This window comes from Mobula birostris, chromosome X (assembly GCF_030028105.1).
Source record: "Mobula birostris isolate sMobBir1 chromosome X, sMobBir1.hap1, whole genome shotgun sequence".
Classification (NCBI taxonomy): Eukaryota; Metazoa; Chordata; class Chondrichthyes; order Myliobatiformes; family Myliobatidae; genus Mobula; species Mobula birostris.
This window is the reverse complement of record NC_092402.1, coordinates 75,474,708-75,489,760: the sequence shown is the minus strand read 5'-3', so window position 1 is coordinate 75,489,760 and position 15,053 is coordinate 75,474,708. Positions and strand designations below refer to the sequence as shown.

The 15,053-nt window shown below is 40.2% G+C and overlaps 1 protein-coding gene across 11 annotated transcripts in view; it reads left to right on the top strand.

The window, feature by feature from the left end:
* The window catches only part of tlk2 (tousled-like kinase 2), a 178,115-nt gene that overhangs the window by 124,686 nt on the left and 38,376 nt on the right, over positions 1-15,053 (top strand). For all 11 annotated transcript variants that reach the window (XM_072249857.1, XM_072249856.1, XM_072249849.1 and 8 more), the window contains 4 exons: positions 2,319-2,385; positions 3,488-3,585; positions 4,676-4,757; positions 8,688-8,779. In XM_072249857.1, coding sequence (XP_072105958.1) covers positions 2,319-2,385; positions 3,488-3,585; positions 4,676-4,757; positions 8,688-8,779 — 339 coding nt within the window. The remainder of the gene's footprint in view (positions 1-2,318; positions 2,386-3,487; positions 3,586-4,675; positions 4,758-8,687; positions 8,780-15,053) is intronic.

Genomic DNA, 15,053 nt, shown 5'->3' with positions numbered 1-15,053 from the left:
ACACCACTCTGCCTCCCACCCCCAAGATATTGATAGTGGAAAGGGGCATGTACTAAGTTAGATTAAAAAGATAATTTAGACGACTAAGAGAATTAAGGTATTAATTAGGCATTCTTGTGCTTCTACATCTGGAGGTGCAGTCATGTGTATATTTGATTGGCTGAGCCTGTGATGTAAAGAACTAAATCCTAAGAGCAGTAATTTCCATTGGAATATTAAGTCACAGCATCTTCTGGAGTATTTTTCTCACTAAATCAATTGGATTTCCTTTCCTTGAAGTGGAACAAAAATAACAGCACTTAAAATGTTTGTGAAATTAAGCTGACTTTTGCCTTAAAACTGTTACAGCCTATATGAGAATAAAGGATGGTCTATTGTGATAGAGCTCTGGCTCTCTTTGAGAAGGAGTTGCATAGCATTGAATTGGGCCTTTCATTGCAACTCATCCATGCCAACTGTAATGTTTAATCCCATTGGCCTGTATTAGACCTATATCATACTACTCCTTTTCTGTCCAAGTACCTGTTCAAATGCCTCTTAGATGTTAACTGCATTTGTCTCTACCACTGCAGCATATTCTATATGCTCTCAGCCATGTGTGAAAAGACCTACCCCCCAGTCCTCATTTAAGTTTCTCGCCTCTCACCTTAAATCTAGTTTTAGGTGTCCCCCAACCTAGGGCAAAGTTTCTATCTATCCTATCTATGCCGCTCTATAAAGTCAAACCTCAGCCTCCATTGAGAATAAACCCAGCCTATCAAATTTATCCTTCGAAGTAAAGCCCTCCATTCTAGACCACCTCCTGGTGAATCTCTTCTATATTCTCTTCTATTGCTACTACATATTTCCTATAGCGTGGCAATTGAAACTGTACTTGGTACTCCAAATATGTCCTGGCCAGAGTTTTGTACAGCCACCATATGACTTCAGAATTGTTATACTCAGTGTCTTATTTTAAAGCCAAGTATGCCAGATGTTATCTTCACTAGCCTATCCATTTTTAAGGAACTATAAATTTGGCACCACCCTGTCTCTGTACATCAATGCTCCTGAGCTCTCTGCTATTTACTGCTTACGTTGGTGGTTAACTGCATGCATACCACAAACCATTTGGCCTCAGTAACAACCTCCCCAACACCCCTCCTTCCCTTTTCCCAAGTGATCCTCTTTACAATGGATTCTTTGCTCCAGGTGTTGATTTCCCTCAAAATTATTAATGGAATTCCCGAGGGGTGATTGATAAGTCCATGGCCTAAGGTAGAAGGAGTCAATTTTAGAAAACCTAACACATTTATTTTTCAACATAGTCCCCTCCTACATTTACACACTTAGTCCAGCGGTCGTGGAGCATACGGATCCCTTCTTTGTAGAAGTGGTCCACAGCAGGGGTGATTGATAAGTTTGTGGCCTACAGTAGAAGGACATAAGTTATTAACTTCAAACTTTCTGCATGATCACTCAGAGTTGAACTGCTCATGCATGTAATGAGAGCTGCGTAACTCATCTCCTTCTATATTAGGCCACGAACTTAGCAATCACCCCTGCTGTGGACCACTTCTGGAGGTCCAAGATGCCAACTTCTACAAAGAAGGGATCCGTATGCTCCATGACTGCTGAACTAAGTGTGTAAATGTAGGAAGGGACTATGTTGAAAAATAAATGTGCTAGGTTTTCTAAAATTGACTCCTTCTACCTTAGGCCACGAACTTATCAATCACCCCTCGTAAAAGCTACAACAATTATTTCAACATTTGAATTGTTAGTATTGCTGTTATACCTATCCTCAGGTAACTTCACTTTGTTCTTTCTAAATGTAATTGTGCATTTAATAGTAAGTTGGAAAAATCATACACATTTGTATTTTCTGTTAATGTCTAAGAAAAGGTATTGGCCTCACTAAAAATAACAGCGTTCTTTAATTTGTGCCTTGCTTGAACTTGTCTTTAATTTATGTAAGGAATGTTCCAAGTTTAAATAAAATAGTATTTATTTGGAAAATAGACATTTGGAATGTGATTCATTTTTAAAATTATGTGTTCCTATGTAATTTTATAATTGGGATTAAACAATCTTTTTCCATCTACAATAACTGATATTTTAGCAACAACTGTATGCTTTTATTGAGCTCTTCCATCTGTTAGTTTATTTTTAATGGATCCATGACAAAGTTGCAATGCGCATCACTGAGACTGTGAAAGTTGTGAAATGGATACCTCTGAGCTAGCAGATGAATTAAACATTTGATTCAAGGTTGTGTCCAAATCACTGATGCATAGTTTATCTTTGCAGAAATGTGATCATCTGTTTTCTTTCTGCAGGTTAACTTTAGCAGAATATCATGAACAAGAAGAAATCTTCAAACTAAGATTAGGACATTTAAAAAAGGTTTGTTTAGCCGTTGTCCTGGGCCGGAGGTTCATCATGTCCCAAGCCAGAATACATAATGGAATCTGTGCTCCTAAGTTGGATTCAGGCAGTTATTTGTGGAGAGACAAACAAGGTTAATGACCTTTTACCGTTAACACTGTTCCTGTCTCCACAATTGCTGCTCGACTGAGCGTTTCTAGCATTTTCTGTTTTATTTGGGTTTCCAGCAACTGCTGCATCTTGCTTTTCAACCGTTATTATTTTTTTAATCTTTTTATAGTGAATTCATTCTCATTCTCTGCTAAAGGTGCAAACCCTGCTGGAGTAGAGGTCTGTTTCCATTGACGGTCTCTCTGACACTTGATCTTAAATGATGAATGTAGAGGGCATGAGTCCTGTTCATTTTCCAAAGCACCTGACAATTGCCAAATTACGCTTGAGAGCTCATGCTGACATCGGGTGAGAGGAAATAGGGGAATGCACAGAACTGTTCGTCTCAGTGCTGCGTTTCACCTTAAAATGGGTGATCGGCAGCCTTTGTGGTCTGAGAGAGGCTTGTTGATCTTTCCAAAGATTCAAAGCACATTTATTATCAAAGAATGTATAAATTATACACCTTGAAATTTGTCTGCTTATAGACAGTCACAAAGCAAGAAACTGAAATAACCCTATTATTAAAAAAAAACAACCCACTGTGCAGAGAAAGAGAGGGGAAAAAAACACATCGTGCAAACAGTTGAAGCAAATCAACAGCATTCCGAACCAGACTGAGTCCCAGATCTGCTCCCAAAGCAGCCGGAGTAGGCCCAACCCTTGGTCCCCGGTTTGACCTTGATGCCAATTTATACCAAATTGTATCTGAATTGGTTGCCTTTGAGTGATTTGCCAACATTGATTTATAAAATGTATTTCTGTATCTTACATTTCAAGAAAATAATCTATAATCTTGTTCAAATTAGTGAATTTAAAAATACTTAATTTTTTTTTGTTTTGTCCTTGTATACTGTTTTTGCTTTATACTGGCTTTTTTTTTGCATTAAGTCCAGTTTTCACTGTTCAAAAAGCATTGAGTTGTTGCACAATTTGCATTTACCATTTACAGAATTTTTCCTTTCTATAGGAAGAGGCAGAGATACAGGCAGAGCTAGAGCGATTAGAAAGAGTGCGGAATTTACACATTAGGGAACTGAAAAGGATACACAACGAAGACAATTCACAGTAAGTTACCAGTTACTATATTTGTCTTACCATAAAGTACAACTTGAGTCAAGTTGTGAGAAATACACTGAATAGGTTGACAAGAATTGTGTGTCTTTACATTGACATATTTAAAATGACTGAAATTTTTGTCTAATCTATATCTTGCATACAAAATTATCTTTCACCTCAAATATATATTTTTAAAAGTAAAGCATCAAAATGCCATTCTTGCCCTTCAGAACTGGTCACTTATGAGGATCTGGCCATGTTGAAGCATCCATGCTAAAGTCGTGTGAAAATTGAGGACTGTAGTTAGCTGCTGGGAAATCAGTACATAATCTCAACAAATAAAGTGTGTAATCTCCACAAATGAAGTGTGTAATTAGAGCCCATGCATTTACTGCATAGTCAAATCCCACACTAGCCATGTGAATGTGACAGATGATAGCCAGTTGGTCTTGGATCAGAGCCAGTATATTGGCTTCTGTTAGAAGTTTCATTCAAGCAACCTTAAACCCAGAAAGCTTTTCTGAGAAGTTGATACTCGATGACCTTAGTACACCTTGCACTTTATTGTCTCCCTGCACTGCACTTTTTCTGTAACTACACTGTTATTGTTTTACCTTGCACTCCATGAAATGCACTGTTATAATGAATTTCTTCATGAACTGTATGCAAGTTAACTTTCTCAGTACATATGACAATAATAAATCAGTTCACCAGTGTCAGTTGTGTATAACCATTATGGCCTATTTGTTAACCAAAGGAAAAAGTTCATATTAACTCCAGATTACTAAACCAGCAGCCATTTAAACATTGCTGAATACATATAAGACCGTAAGGTATAGGAGCAGAACCAGGCCATTTGGCCCATCAAATCTACTCTGCTGTTTCATCGTGGTTAATCTAATTTCCTCTCAACGCCAATTTCCTGCCTTCTCCCCATATCCCTTCTTGCCCTGACCAAACAAGAATCTATCAGCCTCTGCCTTAAATATACGTAAAATAAAGAAAAAATATTGAGCATGCCATATGACTAAGAAAATATTTGTTCATGTGACTTCATAGTCAAACATGTTTCAGCTAAATGAAAATGTTCTCTTTGCAGATTTAAAGACCACCCCACGTTAAATGACAGATATTTGCTATTATACCTTTTGGGAAGAGGTGGTTTTAGTGAAGTATACAAGGTATGTTATTTCAATAAATAAAGTAAGGTTCACCAAAAAATGTACGAAGTGTGGAATATTGATGGGGAGAAATGAGAAAAATGCTTTCAATTTGGGACAGCTGTTTAACAAATGTTAAATTCTTTACATGGGAATTTCAATTTGGAAGCAGATTTCTGCCATTGCCTTACTCAACTACAGACTTGACTGAGATCAGTCAAACACATTTCATAAGTTACTTTAGCTAACAGAGAAGAAAATTGCATTCCTTCATTCTTGGCTGGATTTTTTGTATCCATGTCATATTTATCTGATTTAACTGTTTTAATACAATTATGACTTCTACAGCTAGTTTCCTCCTTTCATAGATAGTTCAGTGTTAGTTTCATTTTGAGAATAGATTTGTAGCGTGTTGGAAAGCAGAACAAGTTATCACTGCCCCAGGTCCACTGGTTTTACTTTAAGTTAGGAGATAAGACAATTGAGATCTATGGATTTTTTCCAAATTAAGCTTACAAACTAGTAAACTATCCTAGTGATGGCAGCCATGCTCCATAACAATAAACATAAAATAGAGCAGTTTCCATTAACATGTCAATGTTAGATAAAGAGGGATTATTGAATGAATTTTATTCTGCTTCACTGATGTTCAAATGAGTGCTAAGTTGGTGATTCTTTTCAATTTTATAATGATAAGGGGTTAATTTTAATTATTTCAGTCCTTTAAATCTATTTTAAAGGAAAAGTAAATGGTGATAGAAATCAGTTTCTTAATCCTCACCTCTATTTAGAACACATACATAGACTAATAATTAAGTCCTAATAAGCTATTGGGAGAGTTTAAACTATAATTGCTGGGGGCGGGGGGTGTGGGAACCAAACTGAAGAGACGGAGGAATGGGCGGTTAGCTCGCAAATAGAGAAAGCTTGTAGGCAGTGTGAGAGGGAGGATAGGCAGGTGATAGAGAAGGGATGCACTCAGACTGATGGTTTGAGATGTGTCTATTTTAATACAAGGAGTATTATGAACAAAGCGGATGAGCTTAGAGCATGGGTCAGTACTTGGAGCTATGATGTTGTGGCCATCACAGAGACTTGGATGGCTCAGGGGCAGGAATGGTTACTTAGAGTGCCAGGCTTCAGATGTTTCAGAAAGGACAGGGAGGGAGGCAAAAGAGGTGGGGGCATGGCACTGCTGATCAGAGATAGTGTCACGGCTGCAAAAAAGGAGGAAGTCGTGGAGGGATTGTCTACTGAGTCTCTGTGGGTGGAAGTTAGAAACAGGAAGGAACTCTACTGGGTGTTTTTTATAGATCACCCAATAGTAACAGGGACATTGAGGAGCAGATAGGGAGATGGACTCTGGAAAGGTGTAATAATAACAGGGTTGTTGTGATGGGGGATTTTAATTTCCCCAGTATTGATTGGCATCTTCCTAGAGCAAGGTGGTTAGATGGGGTGGAGTTTGTTAACTGTGTTCAGGAAGGTTTCCTGACACAATATGTAGATATGTTGATCTGGTATTGGGAAATGAACCTGGTCAGGTGTCAGGTCTCTCAGTGCGAGAGCGCTTTGGAGATAGAATTGTGATCACGATCTACTTTACCATAGCATTGGAGAGGGATAGGAACAGACAAGTTAGGAAAGCGTTTAATTGGAGTAAGTGGAAATATGAAGCCATCAGGCAGGAATTTGGAAGCATAAATTGGGAGCAGATGTTCTCAGGGAAATGTACAGCAGAAATGTGGCAAATGTTCAGGGGATATTTACGTGGTGTTCTGCATAGGTATGTTCCAATGGGACAGGGAAAGGATGGTAGGGTACAGGAACCATGGTGTACAAAGGCTGTTGAAAATCTAGTGAAGAAGAAAAGAAAAACTTATGAAAGGTTGAAAAAACTAGGTAATAATAGAGATCTAGAAGATTATAATGCTAGCAGGAAGGAGCTTAAGAATGAAATTAGGAGAGCCAGAAGGGGCCATGAGAAGGCTTTGGCGAGCAGGATTAAGGAAAACCCCAAGGTATTCTACAAGTATGTGAAGAGCAAGAGGATAAGATGTGAGAGAATAGGACTAATCAAGTGTGACAGTGGAAAAGTATGTATGGATCCGGAGGAGGTAGCGGAGATACTTAATGAATACTTTGCTTCAGTATTCTACAGAAACGGACCTTGGCAATCGTAGGGATGCCTTGCAGTGGACTGAAAAGCTTGAGCATGTGGACATTCAGAAAGAGGATGTGCTGGTGCTTTTGGAAAGCATCAAGTTGGATAAGTCACTGGGACCGGATGAGATAGACCCTAGGCTACTGTGGGAGGCGAGGGAGGAGATTGCTGAGTCTCTGACAATGATCTTTGCATCATTAATGGATGGGAGAGGTTCCAGAGGATTGGAGGGTTGCAGATGTTCCCTTATTCAAGAAAGGAAGTAGAGATAGCCCAGGAAATTATAGGCCAGTTAGTCTTTCTTCAGTGGTTGGTAAGTTGATGGAGAAGATCCTGAGAGGCAGGATTTATGAACATTTGGAGAGACATAATATGATTAGGAATAGTCAGCATGGCTTTGTCAAAGGCAGGTCGTACCTTAGGAGCCTGATTGAATTTTTGAGGATGTGACTAAACACATTGATGAAGGTAGAGCAGTAGATGTAGTGTATATGGATTTCAGCAAGACATTTGATAAGGTACCCCATGCAAGGCTTATTGAGAAAGTAAGGAGGCATGGCATCTAAGGGGACCTTGCTTTGTGGATTCAGAATTGGCTTGCCCACAGAAGGCAAAAAGTGGTCGTAGACGGGTCATATTCTGCGTGGAGGTTGGTGACCTGTGGTGTGCCTCAGGGATCTGTTCTGGGACCCCTGCTCTTTGTGACTTTTATAAATGACCTGGATGAGGAAGTGGAGGGATGGGTTAGTAAATTTACTGATGCCATAAAGGTTGGGGGTGTTGTGGATAGTGTGGAAGGCTGTCAGAGGTTACAGCGGGACGTCAATTGGATGCCAAACTGGGCGAGAAGTGGCAGATGGAGATCAACCCAGATAAGTGTGAGGTGGTTCATTTTGGTAGGTCAAATATGATGGCAGAATATAGTACTAATGGTAAGACTCTTGGCAGTGTGGAGGATCAGAGGGATCTTGGGGTCCGAGTCCATAGGACACTCAAAGCTGCTGCACAGGTTGACTCTGTGGTTAAGAAGGCATATGGTACTTTAGCCTTCATCAACTGTTGGATTGACTTCAAGAGCCAAGAGGTAATGTTACAGATGTATAGTAGCCTGTTCAGACCTCACTTGGAGTACTGTGCTCATTTCTGGTCACCTCACTGCAGGAAGGATGTGGAAACTAAAGAAAGGGTGCAGAGGAGATGTTGCCTGGATTGGGGAGCATGCCTTATGAGAATAGGTTGAGTGAACTTGGCTTTTTCTTCTTGGAGTGACAGAGGATGAGAGGTGACCTGATAGAGGTGTATAAGAGGATTAGAGGCATTGATCATGTGGATAGTTAGAGGCTTTTTCCCAGGACTGAAATGGCTAACATGAGAGGACTCAGTTTTAAGGTGCTTGGAAGTAGGTACAGGAGAGATGTCAGGGGTAGGTTTTTTTTTAACGCCGAGAGTTGTGAGTGCGTGGAATGGGCTGCCGGTGACAGTGGTGGAGGCGGATATGATAGGGTCTTTTAAGAGACTCCTGGATAGGTACGTGGAGCTTAGAAAAATAGAGGGCTATGTGTAGTCCTAGTTAATTTCTAAAGTAAGGACATGTTCAGCACAGCATTGTGGGCTGAAGGGCCTGTATTGTGCTGTAGGTTTTCTATGTTTCTAAGAAGTCCTTGCATAGCATGTGCATTAACTATGTAGTGAGAATTTTTAAGTGTCTTATGTACCACCAAACAATGCTTGCTATTACTTTTTTTATTTCATTTGTTCAAGTTTTCTGCTTTAAACCTCTCCAATAGGCATTTGACTTACAAGAACAGAGATATGTAGCAGTGAAAATACATCAGTTAAATAAAACCTGGAGGGAGGAAAAGAAGGAGAATTACCACAAGTAAGTACAAGATTTCTGTCTGAGTGTATGTGTGAATTCTGATAGTATTCTAACTTAATCAGATGTAAAACAGTAGTCTTTTTAATGATACTTTGCCAAGGGCTGCAGTATATGGGCTTATTTGGTGACATGTTTGTTGATCCTAAAGATGTTGCAGTCGACAGGTTAACTGGGCACTGTAAAAGTATATATAGTAAAAGAATAGTTGGTGGAACTAAGGGGAGTTAATGGAAATATGGGAAGAATAAAATGGGATTAATGGACAGTGTGAACTTGGGCTGAAGGGCATTCTACTGTGCGAAAATGGAATTGTGGGATTCTTCCCCCCCCCCATTTTTCACATGAGCGGACCTTGTTGAATCTGTTGTGCTGTAAGTTCACAACATAGATTCATAAAATTTCAACAAGCAGCAATATGATGCAGGTGGATCCTTTGTTTTAGAATGTTGGCTGAACAATTCGAGAACACCGAGGAAACTGCTGTGTACAATAAGTCATTCATATTCACGAGAGAGTGACTAGTTTCATGTCTCATCTGAAAACCACCATTTCCGAATGTATAGCAGTATCAGTATTACATTAGATTATCTCTAATTACTGTATGTGCTCAACTTTCTGAAGTGGGAGCTGGAACTCACAATCTCACTGTGGCATGAACGTTGCTACTGAGCAACTGAGAAGTGAATAAAAATTAAAGGTGCATCCTATTTAAAAGTTACAGGTTATGATTTTGATTGTAGTCCTGTCATTTGCTATGCATTTACAACCAAAGATCCTTGAAATGATAACTTTTTGCCTCTAAATCTAATGAGAAATTTTGAAAAACATTGGAGTTCTTTATACAATTGATTCCTTGTTACTTCCTCAGGGTGCCCAAATTGTATTATAACCAATTATAATTCTAAATGGTCTGTTTCCATGCTGTAATTGTTATATGGTTATATTGTCCATGACAATTCCGTGGAATTGCTTGGTGACAGACTCACTTTGTTCTTCCCACTGTTTAGAAGGAAGGATGCAGGAGTTAGACTTTCAGATCTAGAATGCCTTTCACTATCTCAGGAGGTTCCAAAGTCAATCACATTTATTGAAGAATACCCACCATTATATTGTATGAGTTTTTTGATTTTTTTGATATTTTATGTACTCCTCCAAAAAAATTATAAGATTACATTATGCTGGCTAGAAAGAAATTTGGGCTTTTAACATTTTGAATGCATTGGTTTATTTTCAATCAAAGTGGGAGTTGTTTTTGGTATAGGCAACCCCCTGTTGTTTGGGTAATGGGAATGACCCCTTGTAAAATTCAAAAATTGCTACCTTAAAATTTGAGATATGGACTTTGTGCTGATGGCAATTATTGTATGTGATTTTTAAAAAGTAAACTATTTTTGCAATTCTGGTTCTTTGTATACGCAGATGACACAGCTTCACATCACAGAAAATTGAGGTGTGGACTGTTTTGTAGGAACGAAACCAGTTTCTCCCCCCCCCCCCCCCCCGCCATAATGCTTGTGATCAACTAATGGTTTCCAGAAAATAAGTGTATTATAGCAAATTCAGACATTTTAGCATGTGTCTGGTTCATTATGATGTACTAAATTTAACTTCTACAGCATAGCTGTATTCCTCCAGGCACAAGCAATTAAATTTAAAGCTGTTATGTTTTGTGAATTGGCAGCTTCTAAAGGATGGAGTAATTCCTGAGGTGTACCTTCTTGCACCTTCTTAGCTGTTGCTCGAGCAAAAAGCATCTTTATTTCTAAATATTTACAAAGATTTATGGTCTCTTCAATTCTGCATTGGTTTACAACTGCACAAAGTTTTTTAATTGAAAACTAAGAGGCACTTGAAGTTCTTGAATTATTTCCAGTCTCCAGCTGTTAACCTATCATGAGCAGCTAAAGAAGTTAGATCCATGTTCTTTGGAGTTTCAAAGAAGGAGAGATAATCTTGTATCATAGTCCTACTCAAATTGGAAGACAGGCCCTTTGGGCAAGTTTCTATGCCAACCAAGTTGCCTAACTGAGCTAGTCCCATTAGAAACACTTCCTATCCATGTACCTGATCAAGCATAATTGTACCCGCCTCTACAGCTTACAGTGGCAGCTCGTTCTATATCTGCATGGCCCTGTTTGTGGAAAAAGTTGTCTCTCAGACCCCTGTTAAATATACCTTTCCCACCTTATGCCAATGCCCTCTAGTTTTGAACTCCCCAACTTGTGGAAAAGGACTGGCTATTTTATTTCTTATTGAAACGTACAAAATACTTAAGTGGTCTTGACAAGGCAGATGTTGAGATGTCATCCCACTAGTGGAAACCTCAAATGGGTGGACATTGGTTATTTAAAACTGACATGTGCAAGAGTCTCTCACAGAAAGTGGTGAATCTTGGGAATCTTCTGCCCTTAAAGGTTGTAAAGATGAGATCTTTGGGGGTATTTGGAGAAGTGGATAAATTTTTGGAAGATCGGGGAATTGACAGCAGTGAGGTGCTGGGGTAGATAATGATGGCGTAATTCTGAGGACTGATTGAGCTTGGATTACATGGAAAATTACAGCACAATACAGGTCCTTTGGTACACGATGTTGTGCTGACTTTTGAACATACTTTAAGATCAAACTAACCTTTCCCTCTTATATAACCCTCCATTTTTCTATCATCCATGTGCCTAACTAGTTTCTTAAATGCCCCTAACTGCCACCGCCCCAGCAAGGTGTTCCATTGCCCACCAGTCTGTTTAAAGAACTTCTAACATTCCCCCTCCCTTAAGGTTTCCTTCAATCACCTTAAAATTATACCCCTTTGTATTAGCTGCTACTTCCCTTCAAAAGAGGCTCTGACTATCCACTCTATCTATGCCTCTTATCATCTTGTAGATTGCTATTAAGTCACCTCTCATCTTTCTTTGCTTCAAAGAGAAAAACCCTAGATCACTCAACCTATCTTTATAAGATATGCCCTCTAGACCAGGCAACATCCTGGTAAATTTCTTCATTTAAATATGCATAAAAATTACTGCGCAGATTTGCAAAAAATTTTGTCATTGACGTGGTGGTGGCATCCGTTAATCTCGCGAGACCATGGATCTGCACCTGGAAAGTCTACTGGAGTGTCCTCTCCAGGGCGCAGGCCTGGACAAGGTTGTATGGAAGACCGGCAGTTGCCCATGCTGCAAGTCTCCCCTCTCCATGACACCAATGTTGTCCAAGGGAAGGGCAAAGGCCGATACAGCTTGGCACCAGTGTTGTCGCAGGAGTTGCCAGAACGAGGTTGAAAGCAACATCCGACTGCCTTAGGGACTCCAGCCCCGGATTTGTCCTCAGGGTTTACTCCGGAAGCCTTTCCCATGAATGGGTATGGCCGCAAGGCAACGGAGGTTTGAAATCAGTTTTCCCTCTCGTAGATGGACTTTCTTCCCAGGCTGACAAGCTCCATCTACCTGAAATCATTAATGTACTTTAAGAAAAATGGCAATTAATTCTAAAACAAAATCAGAAATGATGTAAGAACTCAGCCACTGATCTTTCAAGAATAGATAGATTCTGGCATTGTACCAGGCAACTGGAAAATCACAAATGTTACTCTGCTATTTACGAAGGCTGGGCGGCAGCAGAAAGGAAACTATAGACCTGTTAGCCTGACATCAGTGGTTAGGAAGTTGTTGAAATCGATTGTTAGGGATGAGATTACAGAAAACCTGGAGGCACATGACAAGTTAGGCCAAAGCCAGCATGGTTTCCTGAAAGGAAAATCCTGTCTGACTAACCTACTGCAATTTTTTGAGGAAATTACAAGCAGGATAGACAAAGGAGATGCAGTAGATGTGGTGTACTTGGATTTTCAGAAGGCCTTTGACAAGGTGCTGCACATGAGGCTACTTAGCAAGATAAGATCCCATGCAATTACAGGGAAGTTACTAGCATGGGTGGGGCATTGGCTGATTGGCAGAAAACAGAGAGTGGGAATAAAGGGATCTATTCTGGCTGGCTGCTGGTTACCAGTGGGGTTCCACAGGGGTCAGTGTTGGGACCGCTGCTTTTTACGATGTATGTCAATGATTTGCACTATGGGATTAATGGATTTGTGGCTAAATATGCTGATGATAGAAAGATAGGAGAAGGAACAGGTCGTGTTGAGGAAACAGAAAGCCTGCAGAGAGAAGTGGCAAATGAAATACTATGTTGGAAAGTGTATGGTTATGCACTTTGGTGGAAGGAGTAAACGGGCAGGCTATTATTTAGATGGGGAGAGAATTCAAAATGCAGAGATGCAAAGGGACTTGGGAATCCTTGTGCAAGATACCCTAAAGGTTAACCTCCGGGTTGAGTCGGTTGTGGAGAAGGTGAATGCAATGTTGGCATTCATTTCTAGAGGTATAGAATATAAGAGCAGGGATGTGATGTTGAGGCTCTGTAAGGCACTCGTGAGACCACACTTGGAGTATTATGTGCAGTTTTGGACTCCTTGTGTTAGAAAGGACATACTGATATTGGAAAGGGTTCAGAGAAGATTCACGAGAATGATTCCAGGAATGAAAGGGTTACTGTATGAGGAACGTCTGGCAGTTCTTGGGCTGTATTCCCTGGAGTTCAGGAGAATGAGGGGGGATCTCGCAGAAGCATTCTGAATGTTAAAAGGCCTGAATAGATTAGATATGGCAAAGTTATTTCCCATGGTAGGGGAGTCTAGGACAAGAGGGCACGACTTCGGGATTGAAGGATGTCCATTTAGAACAGAGATGCAGAGAAGTTACTTTAGTCAGAGGGTGGTAAATCTGTGGAATTTGTTGCCACGAGCGGCAGTGGAGGCCAAGTCATTGGGTGTATTTAAAGCAGAAATAGATAGGTTCTTGATTAGTCAGGGCATCAAATAGTATCGGGAGAAGGCAGGGGAGTGGGGATGACTGGAAGAATTGGATTGCCCATGGGAAAGCCCATGATTGAATGATGGAACAGACTCGATGGGCCAAATGGCCTGCTTCTGCTCCAATATCTTATGGTCTTATCTGAGGAAGGACCCCGACTGGAAGCATTGACTGGCTTCTCTTCCCACAGATGATGCTTTACTGGTTGAGTACTCCCAGTATACCTGTTTTATTTCAGATCTGAGCAACTACATTTTTGTTTTTCATTTAATGAATTCTGATGTGTGGACTAGCAGAGCCTTATAATACATGAGAAAATCTGCAGATGATGGAAGTCCAAAGTAGCGCACAAAATGCTGGAGGAACTCAGTGGGCCGTGATGAGGTCACAGTCAGGTTGGAGGAGCAACACTTTGTATTCCATCTGGGTAGCATCCAACCTGATGGCATGAATGTCAATTTCTCCAGCTTCCATTAATTGTTTTCCCCTCTCACCTTATCTCCTTGTCTGCAAATCACCTCCCTCTGTTGCTCCTCCCCCTTCCCTTTCTTCCGTGGTCTTCTGTCTTCTCCTATCAGATTCCTCTCCTCCATTCCTTTATCTCTTTCATTAATGAACTTCCCAGCTCTTCATCCTCCCCCCCCACCCCACTTCCCAGTTTCACTATTACCTACCATCTTGTACTACTTCTGCCTTTCCCTCCACCATACTTTCTTTTAAGTCCTGATGAAAGGTCTCAGCCCGAAATGTCGACTATTTGCTCTTTTCCATGGATGCTGCCTGGCCTGCTGACGCTCCTCCAGCATTTTGTGAGAGCCTTATAAAAAGGAGGTTGCATACAGCTGGTTATTAGACCAATACTTTGGGAGTTCTATTTTCTTGTTTTGCTATCCCTTCTTCTAAAATCGATCCCCATAAAAATGTGACCTCTTGAATCTTTATTACCAACATGTTCATGGTTTTAGCTCTCCTGTCTCTGATCTAATATTCATTGTCATTTCTAAGCTAACAGTATCAAATCACACTCTCTCTTTAATGCCTCTATCACATTCCTATCTTTCCTGCTGCCTTGTGGTTCTGAAAGCAACCTTTATCCAGTTCAACCTTGATGCCATTTCTAACCCATGTTCAGTCTTGTTTTTTTAAAGTCCTGTGTTCATGAGATCTACTTCCTGTTATCGTGTTCATAATTTACATAAGCTTTTGACCATTGTTTCACTACGTGAGATGCCTTCTAGTTGGTGCTACTGATTGTTCCCATTCCTCTGTTATTGTTTCCCATATTTTCTAAAACCCCACAGTCTGATTAGTTCAATTTCAAGTTGAATTGTCATTCGACCATACATGATTACCCATGAATATAGCCAAATGAAAGGGCATTGCTCTGTTACTGTTTTGATCTTATC